The sequence below is a fragment of the Antedon bifida genome, chromosome 9, assembly GCF_963402885.1.
Source record: "Antedon bifida chromosome 9, ecAntBifi1.1, whole genome shotgun sequence".
NCBI classification, from domain to species: domain Eukaryota; kingdom Metazoa; phylum Echinodermata; class Crinoidea; order Comatulida; family Antedonidae; genus Antedon; species Antedon bifida.
The window spans coordinates 12,203,215-12,222,201 of NC_136234.1; the positions used below are offsets into that span (position 1 = coordinate 12,203,215).

At 33.8% G+C, this 18,987-nt stretch overlaps 1 protein-coding gene and 19 non-coding genes across 20 annotated transcripts in view; 11 read left to right on the forward strand and 9 right to left on the reverse strand.

Moving 5' to 3' along the window:
• LOC144852175 (adenylate cyclase type 10-like) overlaps positions 1-18,987 on the forward strand; it is a 117,601-nt gene that overhangs the window by 14,710 nt on the left and 83,904 nt on the right. Inside the window, exons 10-22 of the mRNA XM_078709926.1 lie at positions 84-202; positions 663-739; positions 1,378-1,561; positions 2,357-2,409; positions 3,163-3,325; positions 12,580-12,772; positions 13,216-13,583; positions 13,826-13,946; positions 14,302-14,394; positions 14,788-14,971; positions 15,330-15,974; positions 16,238-16,294; positions 18,217-18,373. Coding sequence (XP_078566052.1) covers positions 84-202; positions 663-739; positions 1,378-1,561; positions 2,357-2,409; positions 3,163-3,325; positions 12,580-12,772; positions 13,216-13,583; positions 13,826-13,946; positions 14,302-14,394; positions 14,788-14,971; positions 15,330-15,974; positions 16,238-16,294; positions 18,217-18,373 — 2,414 coding nt within the window. The remainder of the gene's footprint in view (positions 1-83; positions 203-662; positions 740-1,377; positions 1,562-2,356; positions 2,410-3,162; positions 3,326-12,579; positions 12,773-13,215; positions 13,584-13,825; positions 13,947-14,301; positions 14,395-14,787; positions 14,972-15,329; positions 15,975-16,237; positions 16,295-18,216; positions 18,374-18,987) is intronic.
• Positions 4,094-4,179, forward strand: Trnay-gua (transfer RNA tyrosine (anticodon GUA)). The gene is given in 2 exon segments: positions 4,094-4,130; positions 4,144-4,179. It is a non-coding gene; the product is annotated as a tRNA-Tyr (tRNA).
• On the reverse strand, positions 4,313-4,384 carry Trnae-cuc (transfer RNA glutamic acid (anticodon CUC)). The gene has a single exon. It is a non-coding gene; the product is annotated as a tRNA-Glu (tRNA).
• Positions 4,725-4,810, forward strand: Trnay-gua (transfer RNA tyrosine (anticodon GUA)). The gene is given in 2 exon segments: positions 4,725-4,761; positions 4,775-4,810. It is a non-coding gene; the product is annotated as a tRNA-Tyr (tRNA).
• Positions 4,933-5,004, reverse strand: Trnae-cuc (transfer RNA glutamic acid (anticodon CUC)). Its single transcript has one exon. It is a non-coding gene; the product is annotated as a tRNA-Glu (tRNA).
• Positions 5,344-5,429, forward strand: Trnay-gua (transfer RNA tyrosine (anticodon GUA)). The gene is given in 2 exon segments: positions 5,344-5,380; positions 5,394-5,429. It is a non-coding gene; the product is annotated as a tRNA-Tyr (tRNA).
• Positions 5,562-5,633, reverse strand: Trnae-cuc (transfer RNA glutamic acid (anticodon CUC)). Its single transcript has one exon. It is a non-coding gene; the product is annotated as a tRNA-Glu (tRNA).
• Positions 6,515-6,600, forward strand: Trnay-gua (transfer RNA tyrosine (anticodon GUA)). Its single transcript is given in 2 exon segments — positions 6,515-6,551; positions 6,565-6,600. It is a non-coding gene; the product is annotated as a tRNA-Tyr (tRNA).
• Positions 6,734-6,805, reverse strand: Trnae-cuc (transfer RNA glutamic acid (anticodon CUC)). Its single transcript has one exon. It is a non-coding gene; the product is annotated as a tRNA-Glu (tRNA).
• Positions 7,146-7,231, forward strand: Trnay-gua (transfer RNA tyrosine (anticodon GUA)). The gene is given in 2 exon segments: positions 7,146-7,182; positions 7,196-7,231. It is a non-coding gene; the product is annotated as a tRNA-Tyr (tRNA).
• Trnae-cuc (transfer RNA glutamic acid (anticodon CUC)) lies at positions 7,354-7,425 on the reverse strand. Its single transcript has one exon. It is a non-coding gene; the product is annotated as a tRNA-Glu (tRNA).
• Positions 7,765-7,850, forward strand: Trnay-gua (transfer RNA tyrosine (anticodon GUA)). The gene is given in 2 exon segments: positions 7,765-7,801; positions 7,815-7,850. It is a non-coding gene; the product is annotated as a tRNA-Tyr (tRNA).
• Trnae-cuc (transfer RNA glutamic acid (anticodon CUC)) lies at positions 7,983-8,054 on the reverse strand. Its single transcript has one exon. It is a non-coding gene; the product is annotated as a tRNA-Glu (tRNA).
• Positions 8,936-9,021, forward strand: Trnay-gua (transfer RNA tyrosine (anticodon GUA)). The gene is given in 2 exon segments: positions 8,936-8,972; positions 8,986-9,021. It is a non-coding gene; the product is annotated as a tRNA-Tyr (tRNA).
• Positions 9,155-9,226, reverse strand: Trnae-cuc (transfer RNA glutamic acid (anticodon CUC)). Its single transcript has one exon. It is a non-coding gene; the product is annotated as a tRNA-Glu (tRNA).
• Trnay-gua (transfer RNA tyrosine (anticodon GUA)) lies at positions 9,566-9,651 on the forward strand. The gene is given in 2 exon segments: positions 9,566-9,602; positions 9,616-9,651. It is a non-coding gene; the product is annotated as a tRNA-Tyr (tRNA).
• Trnae-cuc (transfer RNA glutamic acid (anticodon CUC)) lies at positions 9,784-9,855 on the reverse strand. Its single transcript has one exon. It is a non-coding gene; the product is annotated as a tRNA-Glu (tRNA).
• On the forward strand, positions 10,191-10,278 carry Trnay-gua (transfer RNA tyrosine (anticodon GUA)). The gene is given in 2 exon segments: positions 10,191-10,227; positions 10,243-10,278. It is a non-coding gene; the product is annotated as a tRNA-Tyr (tRNA).
• Trnae-cuc (transfer RNA glutamic acid (anticodon CUC)) lies at positions 10,401-10,472 on the reverse strand. The gene has a single exon. It is a non-coding gene; the product is annotated as a tRNA-Glu (tRNA).
• Trnay-gua (transfer RNA tyrosine (anticodon GUA)) lies at positions 17,929-18,014 on the forward strand. Its single transcript is given in 2 exon segments — positions 17,929-17,965; positions 17,979-18,014. It is a non-coding gene; the product is annotated as a tRNA-Tyr (tRNA).

An 18,987-nucleotide genomic window follows, 5' to 3' on the forward strand; every position in this document is an offset into this window, starting at 1 on the left:
GCGTCTGTGATTTTTTTTACTGATCATTTTTAGCTTTAGTCCATTTATAGTTGATGATCTTATTGAATTCAATTCTTTCGCAGGGATGCACTTTTCTGGTCATTTATGGATTGCCAGGTGACAAGCATGAAGAGGACTGTGCACATGCGCTGAAATCATCACACGTGATTTTAGATCAACTTAAAGCTACTCCCCTCATCTCGTAAGAAATATTCAAGTTAGGCCTACATTGTTTTTATTATTGAAAATGAGTAGCAACGATGACCACCCCAGGGCTGAAATTGATGTCAATATTTCAACTCGAAACCCCCGATAACCTATAAATAGACATATTGGAAGCCTAATGGAAAGTGTGGGTTTTTTACACCATTTTGAATCCAAGATGGGCGCACAAATGTGATTTCAATAATATTTCGGATCCACGAAACCTATTTCATCTCGTAATACATAGTTACGAGACTATTGTGAGATAAGAGCATAGCGCATGCGCGGATCAGTGAGCTGCTAATCACGCACTAATGTGTTTTGCAAATTATATGTACTCATCGCGTGTTGTTTAGTCTTGCAATTATAGACACCGAAATTTCCAATTTTGAGAATGATGTACTAGTCCCTTGAATTCATTGTAATGAAACTGAAATTTATTTTTAATCTTTCAATAGACAAGTATCTATTGGTGTTACCACGGGTTCGTCATTCTGCGGTGTCGTTGGTCATAAACATAGGCATGAATATACAGGTATGCAAGGGAACATAATTATACACCATTAATAAATAGGCCTACAATCCTGAAACTCAGATAATGTGCTTTAAATAACAATACAATCTGCTGGTAACATATTTCATTCATTTGCATCACACCTGAGTGTATCCCTGCCATTTTATTAGTTAATTTATTAACCTGTTTCGTTGAGTATTAATTATACTTAACCGAAAAGTGATATTTAATGGTTATATAGAATGGTACTATTGCACGTTCACCTTTTTGTAAACATGTGTCAAACGTCTTAATGAGTTATTTTGTACGTCTTTTAGAAGATTGTTTTTATTTTACGTCCACACGGAATTGATCACCTCCATATCGTCGCACAATTGAAATCTCCCTAAAAATGAAATATAATAATACAAAAATATAAAAATATTATTTTATATTAATACGTCACATCCTTTCACCGTTGATCCCGTGTATATACAGCGCACATTAAAGAACTTACACGAGTATGGGATCGTCATCCGTTGTGCTGACCTGAGTGGGTGCTGTACGTGGGCCTAATCGTAATTTCCTCAGTTTCATGAAGACGATTATAATTAGCCGTAAGTTTAAAAAAAAATAGAAAAAATTAAAATGAGAATTCACACAACTTTCTTTTTTTTCAGTGATAGGACGAAAGGTGAACATGGCAGCCCGATTGATGATGCATTACCCAGATAAGCTGTCTTGCGATTCGGAAACATTTCATCATTCAAAGCAGCCACGACATTTCTTCAGAGAACTTCCACACAAAGAAATGAAAGGTGTTCGCAATTCTGGCACCATTCATGAATATGTAGAGGGATCTGAGTATGTGACGTATCATTTATTTTGTGACGTATTTGTAGTAGGCCTATTTGATTTTTGTGACGTATAATTTTTGTAACGTATATTTTATTTGTGACGTATAATGTATGTTTATGACGTATAATTTATTTTGTAACGTATAATATATTTCGTGACGTAAAATTTATTTTTGTGACGTACAATTTTATTTTTGACGACACGAATCCGTAATTGTTTTAGCTGATTTCTGTCAGACTTATACCCACAGATGCAATCTTTAAATCTGAAAAATATAGTTAATTCAGTTAATTAATTCTTTTATTGAACTTCATTCACTGACATTTAAATTCCAATTATTATAATTGGTCGGTGATTTTTGTTCGGTTATTTGTAAGTTGATACCGAATACTACATTTGTAAATGTCTTTATGAGGCATAGCCTATATTTAGATTTAACATATTAATAAACTAGTTTTTAAACGTTACATTATTTATTTAATAGGAAATGTATCATTGGTTGCCGTTTAGTGCGTCGATGGCGTCACGAAATGACATTAACAGGCACTACGCGCCAGAAATGGATTTTGTGTTTTTTTGTTTCTAACATCTACAGCAGTTTAATATTAGAGTTAAACTACGCCGTTAAATAGCTGAATTCTGAATAGCTGAATCAAAATTTAAAATCTACATAAAAATTGAAGCTAAAATTATGTGTTTTGTGAAACCACTGCTCGCTTAGTGTCACTTCGTGACGTCACTAACGGATAATTTATTGCATAATAATGTTATTTTTATTGTCATATTCATTCTCTCACACAGAAATAACATGCCTGTTCCACTTACGGTTCCAGAATTCGAGTTTCCTATACTAGGTATCGTATATCATAGTAATTCATCTCTGTAATATTGGTTTACCTTATTAGTGTTTATTGAAATATTAACCAAGTTTAAGATTCTTAGAATTAGTGCGATTTAATGAGTGCCTAATTATTTAACTATCAGTTATCACCTTACGGAGGTATTTAGTGTGTCGCTTCTCGACAAAGTCCCTCTCTCATTCATCCTGCTCCCCGCAATTAGCGCCCTGTTCTGACGAGCTAGAAAGAACGAAATACATACATAAATTGATGTGATTATAATTTAAAAGACGAAAAATGTTTGTTATAGGAAGAGTAGACATAGTCGTGTGGTTGGTGCGGTTTCTAACGTGTTTCCCCCTTTTGGGATTGTTTATACGTTGGCTAATAATTATAATAGCGAAACTATTTGGTGAAGTTTTATGAACTGAGCTAAGTTATTTTGTCTGCCAGTGGTCTATGCTGTGCAATCTTTATCGTTTATGAACTAAGTTCAGTCTTTAGATTTTAATCCTTATCATCTATGAACTAAATTCAGTCTTGACTGTCAATCCTTATCATCTATGAACTAGAATCAGTCTACTGTCAATCCTTATCATTTATTATAATACAAAGAAATATATTAGGACAGGAACACCCATATTTATGAGAAATTTTCTCCTGAAATGAACGAGGGTAACATGTTTAAACTACAGCCAACCTCACACTGAATTTAGGCTCTGTAAAACACACTGTTTCTTACTAAATGTCATTGTATGTTTTTCAAAGGACGGGAAAGGGAACTTGAAGAATTTGTTACTCAACTACGTCTGATGAGAGCACCATCAAACGAATCTTATAAGAACATTGTAATATACGATGGAGAGTCAGGTATCGGAAAAACTCGTATGTTAGATGCCATTATTATTGAAGCCATGCGAGAAAACGTAAGGTAAGATGAATATAATACTATGTAGATTTCTGTAAGAGAAGCTGCGAATTGTCAATGGGCCCGTTCATGCTTAGATCCGGTTAAGTTGGTTTCTACCTACCAAAGTTTGCTACATGTCGATTTGAGAGGAGCGAAATCGGCACCTCTATTTAAACGTCAAATTAAACCTTTTCTTTTTAATTAATTACTAAGTATTGTTAGGCGCTCTGTTCTTTGTAGTGCGCCATATAAAAAACTTTTAGAATAGAATACCGTGCCCCGGAAATCAACATACCCGGATATAAATATCTAAGCCTGAACAAGTCCAATGATAGCACAAACAATTCCAATTATAAGTTAGATTATTTTGCATACATATTAAGTTTGGATCACGCCAGTGAGTTGACCAACCACAAGTGACAGTGACTTGCGCTGCGTACCGTACTAGAGTGCGACTTAAGGTTGTACTTTTAGTAGCGATAGGTTATGTCACCCTTGTGAATAGTTTAAATCAATAATTAATATTTCTTAGATTAATAATTAATATAAGTAGTTAATAATTACTGTACTCCAAAGATTAATCGTTCGTTATCAATAACGTTGTTAAGTTTGTCCCTCGATAGTAAAAATACAGAATGGTAGTTTTTTATGTATTTATAAATTTGTACTAAATAAAAATATTAAAATTAATATATAAACACAAGCATATGCTTGCCCTTTTATCCGTCAATTGTTATAAAATAAAGTGATACTTTTGAAATATATTCACAAAAGATGGTTGTGTCATATCCCTCGATAGCTCAGTTGGTAGAGCGGAGGACTGTAGAGTTGTCACTGTTATCCTTAGGTCGCTGGTTCAAATCCGGCTCGAGGGACTTGTTTTATTATTTAAATAAAACATTGTGCTTTTTTTTTAATTAATTTCCCTCGGCTCGTTTTTCTTAATTTAAAAACTTACTCATTTTTTTAATTAAAAAAAAAATTCCAATGGACAAATAATAAAATAAGTTCCCACACCGGGAATCGAACCCGGGCCGCGGCGGTGAGAGCGCCGAATCCTAACCACTAGACCATATGGGACAACTTGAGAAACGTCTAAATTTAAGCGCTAATGTTGTTCATAGTTATTATGCATGGAACTTGATTAATTACGTTTGATCGAAGATTTATTTTCCTTATTTTAAATTCAACATTATATTCAATAGTTTAGGATATTACATTAAAAAGCATTAAATAAATGAAATAGAATATTATATTAAAATGTCAAAACATTAAATATTTATTGTCTCCCAAAAACATGAAAAATGAAGATGAAGGAATCAGAATTTGAATATGCCATATTATGCCCGTTCATTCAATTGTTATTAAATAAAGTGGTACCCTTGAAGTATATTCACAAAAGATGGCTATTTTGTCATATCCCTCGATAGCTCAGTTGGTAGAGCGGAGGACTGTAGAGTTGTCACTGTTATCCTTAGGTCGCTGGTTCAAATCCGGCTCGAGGGAATTGTTTTATTATTTAAATAAAACATTGTGCTTTTTTTATATTAATTTCGTTTTTCTTAATTTAAAAACTTACTCATTTTTTAATTTAAAAAAAAATTCCAATGGACAAATAATAAAATAAGTTCCCACATCGGGAATCGAACCTGGGCCGCGGCGGTGAGAGCGCCGAATCCTAACCACTAGACCATATGGGACAACTTGAGAAACGTCTAAATTTAAGCGCTAATGTTGTTCATAGTTATTATGCATGGAACTTGATTAATTACGTTTGATCGAAGATTTATTTTCCTTATTTTAAATTCAACATTATATTCAATAGTTTAGGATATTACATTAAAAAGCATTAAATAAATGAAATAGAATATTATATTAAAATATCAAAACATTAAATATTTATTGTCTCCCAAAAACATGAAAAATGAAGATGAAGGAATCAGAATTTGAATATGCCATATTATGCCCGTTCATTCAATTGTTATTAAATAAAGTGGGACCCTTGAAGTATATTCACAAAAGATGGCTATTTCGCATATCCCTCGATAGCTCAGTTGGTAGAGCGGAGGACTGTAGAGTTGTCACTGTTATCCTTAGGTCGCTGGTTCAAATCCGGCTCGAGGGACTTGTTTTATTGTTTAAATAAAACATTGTGCTTTTTTTTATTAATTTCCCTCGGCTCGTTTTTCTTAATTTAAAAAACTTACTCATTTTTTTAATTTAAAAAAAAATTCCAATGGACAAATAATAAAATAAGTTCCCACACCGGGAATCGAACCCGGGCCGCGGCGGTGAGAGCGCCGAATCCTAACCACTAGACCATATGGGACAACTTGAGAAACGTCTAAATTTAAGCGCTAATGTTGTTCATAGTTGTTATTATGCATGTGTTATGCGTATGTTAGATGCCATTATTATTGAAGCCATGCGAGAAAACGTAAGGTAAGATGAATATAATACTATGTAGATTTCTGTAAGAAAAGCTGCGAATTGTCAATGGGCCCGTTCATGCTTAGATCCGGTTAAGTTGGTTTCTACCTACCAAAGTTTGCTACATGTCGATTTGAGAGGAGCGAAATCGGCACCTCTATTTAAACGTCAAATTAAACCTTTTCTTTTTAATTAATTACTAAGTATTGTTAGGCGCTCTGTTCTTTGTAGTGCGCCATATAAAAAACTTTTAGAATAGAATACCGTGCCCCGGAAATCAACATACCCGGATATAAATATCTAAGCCTGAACAAGTCCAATGATAGCACAAACAATTCCAATTATAAGTTAGATTATTTTGCATACATATTAAGTTTGGATCACGCCAGTGAGTTGACCAACCACAAGTGACAGTGACTTGCGCTGCGTACCGTACTAGAGTGCGACTTAAGGTTGTACTTTTAGTAGCGATAGGTTATGTCACCCTTGTGAATAGTTTAAATCAATAATTAATATTTCTTAGATTAATAATTAATATAAGTAGTTAATAATTACTGTACTCCAAAGATTAATCGTTCGTTATCAATAACGTTGTTAAGTTTGTCCCTCGATAGTAAAAATACAGAATGGTAGTTTTTTATGTATTTATAAATTTGTACTAAATAAAAATATTAAAATTAATATATAAACACAAGCATATGCTTGCCCTTTTATCCGTCAATTGTTATAAAATAAAGTGATACTTTTGAAATATATTCACAAAAGATGGTTGTGTCATATCCCTCGATAGCTCAGTTGGTAGAGCGGAGGACTGTAGAGTTGTCACTGTTATCCTTAGGTCGCTGGTTCAAATCCGGCTCGAGGGACTTGTTTTATTATTTAAATAAAACATTGTGCTTTTTTTTTAATTAATTTCCCTCGGCTCGTTTTTCTTAATTTAAAAACTTACTCATTTTTTTAATTAAAAAAAAAATTCCAATGGACAAATAATAAAATAAGTTCCCACACCGGGAATCGAACCCGGGCCGCGGCGGTGAGAGCGCCGAATCCTAACCACTAGACCATATGGGACAACTTGAGAAACGTCTAAATTTAAGCGCTAATGTTGTTCATAGTTATTATGCATGGAACTTGATTAATTACGTTTGATCGAAGATTTATTTTCCTTATTTTAAATTCAACATTATATTCAATAGTTTAGGATATTACATTAAAAAGCATTAAATAAATGAAATAGAATATTATATTAAAATGTCAAAACATTAAATATTTATTGTCTCCCAAAAACATGAAAAATGAAGATGAAGGAATCAGAATTTGAATATGCCATATTATGCCCGTTCATTCAATTGTTATTAAATAAAGTGGTACCCTTGAAGTATATTCACAAAAGATGGCTATTTTGTCATATCCCTCGATAGCTCAGTTGGTAGAGCGGAGGACTGTAGAGTTGTCACTGTTATCCTTAGGTCGCTGGTTCAAATCCGGCTCGAGGGAATTGTTTTATTATTTAAATAAAACATTGTGCTTTTTTTATATTAATTTCGTTTTTCTTAATTTAAAAACTTACTCATTTTTTAATTTAAAAAAAAATTCCAATGGACAAATAATAAAATAAGTTCCCACATCGGGAATCGAACCTGGGCCGCGGCGGTGAGAGCGCCGAATCCTAACCACTAGACCATATGGGACAACTTGAGAAACGTCTAAATTTAAGCGCTAATGTTGTTCATAGTTATTATGCATGGAACTTGATTAATTACGTTTGATCGAAGATTTATTTTCCTTATTTTAAATTCAACATTATATTCAATAGTTTAGGATATTACATTAAAAAGCATTAAATAAATGAAATAGAATATTATATTAAAATATCAAAACATTAAATATTTATTGTCTCCCAAAAACATGAAAAATGAAGATGAAGGAATCAGAATTTGAATATGCCATATTATGCCCGTTCATTCAATTGTTATTAAATAAAGTGGGACCCTTGAAGTATATTCACAAAAGATGGCTATTTCGCATATCCCTCGATAGCTCAGTTGGTAGAGCGGAGGACTGTAGAGTTGTCACTGTTATCCTTAGGTCGCTGGTTCAAATCCGGCTCGAGGGACTTGTTTTATTGTTTAAATAAAACATTGTGCTTTTTTTTATTAATTTCCCTCGGCTCGTTTTTCTTAATTTAAAAAACTTACTCATTTTTTTAATTTAAAAAAAAATTCCAATGGACAAATAATAAAATAAGTTCCCACACCGGGAATCGAACCCGGGCCGCGGCGGTGAGAGCGCCGAATCCTAACCACTAGACCATATGGGACAACTTGAGAAACGTCTAAATTTAAGCGCTAATGTTGTTCATAGTTGTTATTATGCATGTGTTATGCGTATGTTAGATGCCATTATTATTGAAGCCATGCGAGAAAACGTAAGGTAAGATGAATATAATACTATGTAGATTTCTGTAAGAAAAGCTGCGAATTGTCAATGGGCCCGTTCATGCTTAGATCCGGTTAAGTTGGTTTCTACCTACCAAAGTTTGCTACATGTCGATTTGAGAGGAGCGAAATCGGCACCTCTATTTAAACGTCAAATTAAACCTTTTCTTTTTAATTAATTACTAAGTATTGTTAGGCGCTCTGTTCTTTGTAGTGCGCCATATAAAAAACTTTTAGAATAGAATACCGTGCCCCGGAAATCAACATACCCGGATATAAATATCTAAGCCTGAACAAGTCCAATGATAGCACAAACAATTCCAATTATAAGTTAGATTATTTTGCATACATATTAAGTTTGGATCACGCCAGTGAGTTGACCAACCACAAGTGACAGTGACTTGCGCTGCGTACCGTACTAGAGTGCGACTTAAGGTTGTACTTTTAGTAGCGATAGGTTATGTCACCCTTGTGAATAGTTTAAATCAATAATTAATATTTCTTAGATTAATAATTAATATAAGTAGTTAATAATTACTGTACTCCAAAGATTAATCGTTCGTTATCAATAACGTTGTTAAGTTTGTCCCTCGATAGTAAAAATACAGAATGGTAGTTTTTTATGTATTTATAAATTTGTACTAAATAAAAATATTAAAATTAATATATAAACACAAGCATATGCTTGCCCTTTTATCCGTCAATTGTTATAAAATAAAGTGATACTTTTGAAATATATTCACAAAAGATGGTTGTGTCATATCCCTCGATAGCTCAGTTGGTAGAGCGGAGGACTGTAGAGTTGTCACTGTTATCCTTAGGTCGCTGGTTCAAATCCGGCTCGAGGGACTTGTTTTATTATTTAAATAAAACATTGTGCTTTTTTTTTAATTAATTTCCCTCGGCTCGTTTTTCTTAATTTAAAAACTTACTCATTTTTTTAATTAAAAAAAAAATTCCAATGGACAAATAATAAAATAAGTTCCCACACCGGGAATCGAACCCGGGCCGCGGCGGTGAGAGCGCCGAATCCTAACCACTAGACCATATGGGACAACTTGAGAAACGTCTAAATTTAAGCGCTAATGTTGTTCATAGTTATTATGCATGGAACTTGATTAATTACGTTTGATCGAAGATTTATTTTCCTTATTTTAAATTCAACATTATATTCAATAGTTTAGGATATTACATTAAAAAGCATTAAATAAATGAAATAGAATATTATATTAAAATATCAAAACATTAAATATTTATTGTCTCCCAAAAACATGAAAAATGAAGATGAAGGAATCAGAATTTGAATATGCCATATTATGCCCGTTCATTCAATTGTTATTAAATAAAGTGGGACCCTTGAAGTATATTCACAAAAGATGGCTATTTCGCATATCCCTCGATAGCTCAGTTGGTAGAGCGGAGGACTGTAGAGTTGTCACTGTTATCCTTAGGTCGCTGGTTCAAATCCGGCTCGAGGGACTTGTTTTATTGTTTAAATAAAACATTGTGCTTTTTTTTATTAATTTCCCTCGGCTCGTTTTTCTTAATTTAAAAAACTTACTCATTTTTTTAATTTAAAAAAAAATTCCAATGGACAAATAATAAAATAAGTTCCCACACCGGGAATCGAACCCGGGCCGCGGCGGTGAGAGCGCCGAATCCTAACCACTAGACCATATGGGACAACTTGAGAAACGTCTAAATTTAAGCGCTAATGTTGTTCATAGTTGTTATTATGCATGGAACTTGATTAATTACGTTTGATCGAAGATTTATTTTCCTTATTTTAAATTCAACATTATATTCAATAGTTTAGGATATTACATTAAAAAGCATCAAATAAATGAAATAGAATATTATATTAAAATATCAAAACATTATTTATTGTCTCCCAACAACAAAATGAAGATGAAGGAATCAGAATTTGAATATGCCATATTATGCCCGTTCATTCAATTGTTATTAAATAAAGTGGGACCCTTGAAGTATATTCACAAAAGATGGCTATTTTGTCATATCCCTCGATAGCTCAGTTGGTAGAGCGGAGGACTGTAGAGTTTAAATGTTGATATCCTTAGGTCGCTGGTTCAAATCCGGCTCGAGGGAACATTTTATTCCCATTTTCCGTTGTTTTTCATTGATAGTGATTTTTTAAACGATTTTACAGTCTTGGGATAATTTACCCTATCTATTTCAAATAAAATATTATAGACAAGAAATAAAATAATTTCCCACACCAGGAATCGAACCCGGGCCGCGGCGGTGAGAGCGCCGAATCCTAACCACTAGACCATATGGGACAGCTTGAGAAGCAGCTACATTTAAGCGCTAATGTTGTTCTTGGTTATATTCATGGAATCCGATTAATTATGTTTGTTCGAAGATTTATTTTCCTTATTTTAAAATAAATTCAAAATTGTATTCAATTTTTGTATCATACTACATTTCTAAGCATTAAATAAATGAAATAGAATATTATATTAAAATATGAAAAAAAGATGTATTGTCTCCCAAAATCATGAAAAATGAAGATTAATAAAATCAAATTTTGAATAAGCCATTTTTATAAAGTGAATCACTCCCGCATAAAAAAAAAGAAAAAAAACAAACAAACAAACAAAATTGTGTTTTCACTTATGAAAAGACAAATTTATTCAGGTAAATATTTTTTTGTTTCGATTTAAAGATGTATTGTCCCTTGAAACACAAAAAAATGAAGGTCAAAATATTCTAAATTTAAATTGGCCATATCAAAGTAATATTAAAGTTATTCACTTTAAGTCGAAAATTCGAGTCAAAAACAACAATTTTACGTAATTAAAAGCTAAATTAATTTACAAATTTCATCTGTAAAATCAACGCGAGCGAAAGTAAACAAAGATTTCAAACCACAAGTATACATTATGCATGATGCTAATTAGGATTGTTTACAACTCTTCACGGTTGAGAAGGTGTTTTCACACAGATCGCGAGGAAGTTTTATGAGTATGCATACAGAGTAGCCAAATAAGCGCGTTGCATTATGAGGTATGTTTTGATTGAAAACTTTGACTGGAAGTCAAAGTTATTTTTTGAACCAAAAAACGTCTGTATTTCAGTTAAATGATTTTTTTTTCGACTAATTTTTGGTGAAAGTTAATAACTATTATGATACTTCAAAATAACCCACTTTTTTTCGAAATCTTTTATTTTTTATTTTTTTGGAATTTGACAAAGGGACAATACATCTTTAATTATTGGTCAAAGTAACTATTATGAAACATTTAAAATAAATAAATATATAAAAGCAAGCATATGTTTTAACATTTCATTTGTTAATTATTACAAAGTAAAGTGGTACCAAAAGCCGCTGTCAGTATCGATCCCTCGATAGCTCAGAGCGGAGGACTGTAGAGTTGTCATTGTTATCCTTAGGTCGCTGGTTCAAATCCGGCTCGAGGGACATTTTTTTTGTTTTTATTTATTTTTTGAAATATTTGTTTTTATTAATTCTTTTCCATAAACACGTAATCAAGAATGTATAACAAGCTTTTAGCTTTTTAGCTTTTTTTAAAATGTTTATCTGTGGATGCGACACGATCAGTTCCACCCCCCTTAACAGACACTGGCCGCCGCGGAGAATATGTACATAATATAGTACTATTGGTATTTGTCGCAGCCAGACATAAGACAAAAGGACTGTTACGAGTTCCTATCTTGGACAAGACGAGCTCATCGTCATGTTGTTAAATGTTCCTGGTATAACAAACGACCACCAACAAGGCAACAAAAATAGAAGAAAATTGTGCTATTTAATTCATTAATTATGTTATTTGTGGGAATAATTATTAACCTAATAGTATTTATTACTGCCGTTAATGGTGTAACCAAAATCAACAATAAACAAATGAGTAAAATAATAAAACCAAAAAAAAAAAACCAAAATGCAAGAGAAAAAAAGAAAGGAAAAATATTATATAAACTAACCACAGTGCATGTGCAATTAAAGAATGATCAAGTGAATAAGATAAAGAGCACAAATGCTACAATGCAAAGGGAAAATAATATGTTTAAAAAACGAATAAAAAACGCCAAACTAATATATAATAAAATATTATGTTGTAGGTAATTCATCATTTTATATATAAAAAAAACTTTTCCTAGAGACCCGAGAACTGGCCGCTCAATACACTAAAATAGTGATAATAGTACCGTAACCGCATAATACAATGGTAATGATATATTTCTTATTACAATTTGTATCTTCTTCTTTCTAAAATGACCGTCTTCATAGGCATTAGTCATTGACTGGTTGTTGATATTCGTTACTGTGTATTGGTTACTTAATTTTAGACTCGAGAGATCACCATCGAAATGTAACGGTAACGAAACATCTGTGTGTAATTTTGTCATGTCTTGGTTTTGCAGAAGTTTGCCTTTAGCATTGACGATTAATGACCACAACACCCCTTACTACACAGTTCGAGTCCTCGTCCTAATGCTGTTAGAAATGGAAGGATGCCAGAGCCATTTGGAGCGTGAACACGTGTTGTTGGAACACATACAGAATGAAGTTATAAGAGACGATTTGTGCTTGTTAAACGACCTGTTGATGATCAAGGTAGTGCAGCAACTTGCATTGTTTGTTAGGCCTACTTGACAAAATGCTTGATAAATATTTTGCAAGTACAGTATGTTACTTTTTCTTTAACTTGCATGATAAAGTCCATCATTTTCTAGTTTTTTTCCTGAATTGTTTAGCTTTATACCAAAAGACCATGCCTGTTGATTTACATGAACATCGATATATTGGTGACGTCACAAAGGCGTAATAAAATCTCGAGTTATCTGTATCTTCAATATAGGCCGAGATATTAAATACAGCGCCCTCTGTCACATTCTGCATTTCTCCAAAGATCTTTTAAAGAAATTTGGTTGATCAAACGTGATTTATTTGTGTGTGCTTTATTGTATCACCTTTAACGATTTCACAAACTAGCCTAAATATAATAATTACACGGTGCATTTATTTTATTTTTTATGAATCATTTATGTATTTTACAGATGCCAAGTAACCCGAGGTTTTTAATGATGGATCGTGTAAGACTTATCACTGAATTCAGAGCATTACTGATGAAAATTGTTAGGCAGTTTAGTAAAAAACAACCAATCCTGTTCGCGATTGACGACGCTCATTATATCGACAAAGAATCGTGGGATTTCTTTACAGACTTATCTAAAACGCCATACGTTATGTGCGTCTTATCCATGCGGCCGTTCACAAATGAGAACCAGCCTACTGCGTCGGCTAAGGCTGTTCTTGCCAGTGACATGGTTATGAAGATTCGACTACGTGGTTTGAAATCTGAACAAATGGCATCTCTCGCCTGCCAACTTCTAGACGTTGAAAGAGTTCCAATTGAATTGGTCAAGTAAGTTTTAATTGACTTTTTGTTTCTGTTGTCTGATTTATTTATTCAAGGAGGATACTGACCCCAAAAAAATGCTGACAACCAAGGGGCCCTCATATAAACATATAAAACAAACATAATATAAAAATATAAAAGAATTATACAAAAATATACTATACAACTATACAAAAATACACTATACAATACAAAAATATACTGTACAACTATACAAAAATACACTATAGTATTGATTTTTTTGTCAGATTGCTGAAAGAACGAAGTCACGGAGTGCCATCATGGTGTGAACAACTGACACGAGAAATGTTAAGTGAGGGGCACATTCAAGTTGTATCGCAGAGCAGCTCCTCCAAAGAAGCTAATCACGTAAGAAAAGTTTATGTTGAAATAGTATATATATATAAACATTTGTTTACATATGCACTGCAATTTATTAATCGTAAAGAATGTAGGTAACTTAAACAAGATCGAAAACAAATATCATTCGATTTGTTATTGAAAGTTTAAACAATAGGCCTAATTAGAAATGTTTAAAAGACAGAAGTTTGAGGTTTTACTGTTGCAGTAATAAGGCCTATTAAGAAGACACATTCGAAGTGTCCCGTGATAGTGGGTTGGTCGTATAGTAGTGTTAAATGTTATTCATCGTTTTCACGGGTTCCAATTGTATCCTTTGGGGTGCACCAAAGGAGGGTTTCCACTGTGATTATTTTCTCTTCAGATATCGGCAAGCATTGAAGCTATCCAAAAGAGAAAGGGAAGTGTTGGTAGTGGTGGTTACAGCAGAAGTCGACGAGGCAGTCTTGATGTAAAGGTAAAATATACTTTCAAAAATCAATCAATACATTTATTCAGCAATATATACATTGTTACGCACAATATTGCAAGGATCTTACAGAGAAAAGTTTATTTTCGGTAGTCGTAAGACCATTATCCATGTCACAAAATTTAGATATGAAATTTGATGGAACCACTAGCTAGACCACATAAGCCTAATATTTCAGTGCGAGACGCGCCTTGCGAGAATTTGTATGGAAGTTATCCATAGAGAAATATAAAATTGGTTCAGCCTTGCTCTACGAAATCAACCCCGCCTCCTTCCTCTGAATTAATGAACTTGATTTCAAATGTTTTCAATAATATTAATAACAATCAGTAAAATAAATAAGGACGTTACATGTTTTTAAAATATCTCGTTCAATAACAGGACTCTGGATCTTTGAAAGTTCCTGTGTTAGGTACCCAGTTGTTGGAAAGACTTACAAACATAATGGAATCTACCAATGACGATGACGATATGTTTGATGACGAGTTTAATGTTGGTGGAATGATTTGCATCATAACACCAGGAGTAGTGCTATCAAAGTTACCTGTGCCAGATTCAATGAAAGGTATATTTCAAAATCTAAGAACTAAAGCTCTCTTTAGGCTATCAAACTAGTGTGATGTGCTCCAATACGGTATTGATATGACGTCATATGGACACATGAAGTTTGATAGTGGAGATTTGATAGAGCTTAAGATCATTCACAATTTATAACACATCCGAGTGTATCGTTGCCATTATTTGAAGTCGTTGACTGATCTACGTTGCGTCTGTAGGTTGGATGTAAACTTTGCAGTTACAAAAGATTTCTTCAACTATAAAATAAGTATGTAAATAAATATTTAAATCCGATTAAACTTGATTTCAATAGATGACTTTTATTTTTAATTTTTTTCACGAATGTGTTTTCCCCTTTTATACAGGAATGTTGATGGCACGAATCGACCGAATGAAACCATCTGAACAAATGGTTGTCAAATGTGCAGCCATTCTTGGTGTGACATTTACACGAAAAATGCTCGAAGTGATCGTGCCAAACTGCAACACGCGCAAACTCAGACGTTCTTTACAAACACTTATGCAAACGCGCGTATTTGAGTGCGCAACACCGCCGTCAGATGCGACCCAGACGCGAAGACTCAGCGTTAAAATATCCAGTCAACAGGGTTATAGTAATCGAATGAAAGGTCAGATTGAATGTTTCTGTAGAGGCACGGACGATGATGCTACCGAAGATTGGGAAGAGTCTTTCCAATGCCTTCCAATCACAAGTTGCAGATTCCTGCGTTTTTGTAGTACTCTGATGCAAGAAACCGCGTACGGTCTATTTTTGACAAACCAAAGGAAAACTCTTCACGAACAGTCAGCTATATTCCTAGAGTCTCAAGCTCACAAGTGTAAACACTGTGGAGGTGGTGATTTCATACCTGGGCACCATTCGGAAACTGCATCCGGTAGTACTACCATCATTAAAGGCCACAAGGCGAATTTCTCGACGACGTCCGTAGCTTCATCAAGGCGCGGAGCTGTTTCCCCGCAGACTTCAACTGACGAAATATTCACTCCAGGTAAAGATAAATTAACATTAGTTCCCATTAAGAAGCAACTCAAAGGCGTACGCGCAACGTAACCAATCACAAGCGACAGTTCGAATGATCCGTCGCGACGTCATTGGTCCATTACTTTTAGTGGGAATTTTGTAAGTTTAGGTAGGCCTACAGTATATAACGAGTAACAATAATTGACTTTCAGCAATAATAGAACACAATGTGTTATTGTGACAGATTACTGTGTATGTATAACAGCAGTATGCTTATTTTATGTTTCGCAGAGGTAAGTCGACGTCAAATACAAAAACCTCCAGGAACAACGCCAGTGTTAGATATAGGTAGGTATTAATAATTTCCCATGGCGCTGAGTAGACCTAGTTTTATTTTGTACATGGTGAAGTTATTATACAGATTTTGCCTGCTTCAAGATGTAATATAACATTTGTTATATTTTTCTCTCAGAACTATATTCTATACTCTCCCTCCCCTGGGGTATCAAATGGCATATGAAACCGATAGAAAACAATACATAGCCAAAAACCTCTTTTAAACAGACTCTAAAATAATTGTATTTTTTAATTTTTTTAAAAAAGCATTTTATATCTTTTAAATATTTCGTATTTTACATTTTGGATTTTAACTTTCAATCTAATCTCTTTTTAGTATAAGGAATCTGTGCAATTTGTTTCTCTGTGTTTCTGGACCCCAATGGAAATAAGTTTTTTACTTTTTGGGATATGCTTTTAACTCGAGTCGGTTGTACTGTACTGTTTTTACTCGGGATACCCGAGTCTAGGACTCACTCATTTTCTCCTCCATCTGGACACTATTGAGTAAAAAATGCGATTTATAAAGTACTACTCCTCCCTTTTTCGTTGTAGTATTGAGCTGGGATTTGGCATGAATATACTACAGGGCCATGTCCTCAAAGCTATAGAGCCGGATTTTTAAATTTGTTTTTTGTTAATTAATTTGTTTAATTAAGATGCCACAATGTGTGACACACACCACGTCGTTATTTTGTTATATGCGGCTTCGTAGTGTAGTGTTTATCACGTCTGCTTAACACGCAGAAGGTCTCCGGTTCGATCCCGGGCGAAACATTTTGTTTTTAACTTTATGGTGAAAAGTACTGTATACTCAATATGATATACAGTATATCTTATTTTTATTATTTTTTTAAATACTTATTTTGTGTAATCGGTAATTATCACTTTTACACATGTTTATTTTGCTTTGTGCTTATTACCATATTTATTTGTAATTTTAAATGGATTAAAAAACTTTGTGTAACCCACATTTTTGGTGTAAGAGATTTCGTAGTGTAGTGGTTATCAAGTCTGCTTAACACGCAGAGGGTCCCCGGTTCGAGCTCTGTTGAACCCTATTTTTCTTAAACTTTATGGTGAAATATACTGTATACGTAATATGATATATAGTATATCTCGTTTTATTACTCTGGGTACCCGAGTCTAGGACTTACTCATTTTCTCCTCCTCCTCCATCCGGACACTATTGAGTAAAAAGTGCGATTTATAAAGTACTACTCCTCCCTTATTCGTTGTAGTATTGAGCTGGGATTTGACATGAATATACTACAGGGACATGTCCTCAAAGCTGTAGAGCCGGATTTTTTAATTTCAAACCGGATGCAGCCATATCACGTCTCGAAGATGGTACCGTATAGCCGTATTTGGTAGCGAGGTTAATGATGTGTATGTGACGTTACATCCGGTCTTATGAAGTCATTACAGCTTCTTTTGCTGTACCCCGAGTATCGCACATTCGTGCTTGTCATTGTATGTATCTGTGTTGACTCGGTTAATAAAGAAATCAATCAATCAATCAAATCTTTCTGCCGTCATTTCAACCAATCACATTCTCGTATTTACATAAGCTATTACGATTAGGCCCAAGTAAAAATACTGGTAGTTGTCAAATATATTTACGAAAGCCGGTTGGTGTATCGTATCCCTCGATAGCTCAGTTGGTAGAGCGGAGGACTGTAGAGTTGTCATTGTTATCCTTAGGTCGCTGGTTCAAATCCGGCTCGAGGGAGAATTATTTTTATTTTCTAAATAACAAAATAACGTACAGCTACCTTTATGTTGCTCGTTATAATAGCATTACCTATATCAATATGGTTTTATTTAAAAAAGAGTAATAATTTGGCTTTTAATTGCCAAAAAGATTCATAGATATAGATTATACAATTATGAGTGACACTGCTTTTATTAAATTAAACTTCTCTTTTCATCAGTAATATCCAGCGATGGTAAAGTTGAAAACAAAAAGACAGTGACGATAAACGAAGATGCCAAAGAAGCGGAAGGACATGAAAACGCATCTGACTTTAACCAAAAAAGACGTATGAGTTTGCGAAAATCATCAATAGCAAGCCAATGGAGTATAATAAGGTTCGTGGTAGGTTTTTAATAAGTCTGCAGTTATTGCGCGCCATTAATTGCTATACGTATGAAACGCCATGTGTGTCAAAACATTTATCTTTTTACCAATATTATGTCGAAATACAGTCTAGAATCTAGACTAGTTTTCATATTACTAGAAATTGAAAAGTGCAAGTGAGTGCCCCGAAAACATCTATAGTATAACGTAGTTTTGATGACACAAAGGACCCTCCCAGAAGACACACCGAATGTCTATATTATTAGTATAACGCTTCTCAATATATCACACACAGACTATGCATTATACAATCGTCGACTACAATACATGATTTCAATCGGCAGAGAGCGAAAACCATAAACCCGCCTAGATCGTCTTAGGCCAATGTTTTTTAGTCAAACAATGAACTTTCGGGTCAAGCAATGAGGCGGGAAATCAAATTGCTGTAGCGAATATAAATAGCTGCTACGCAGAAATTTAGCACGTTTTCGCTTTCCATGACCGACGCGAAACTACGCGTCGAGTCGAAACGTTTTGCACGCTCATAAACGTAATATGAGCATGCGCAAACAGACTTTTAGACTTTATAGATACTACGTGTCATGAAAACCTTTAGTAAAATATT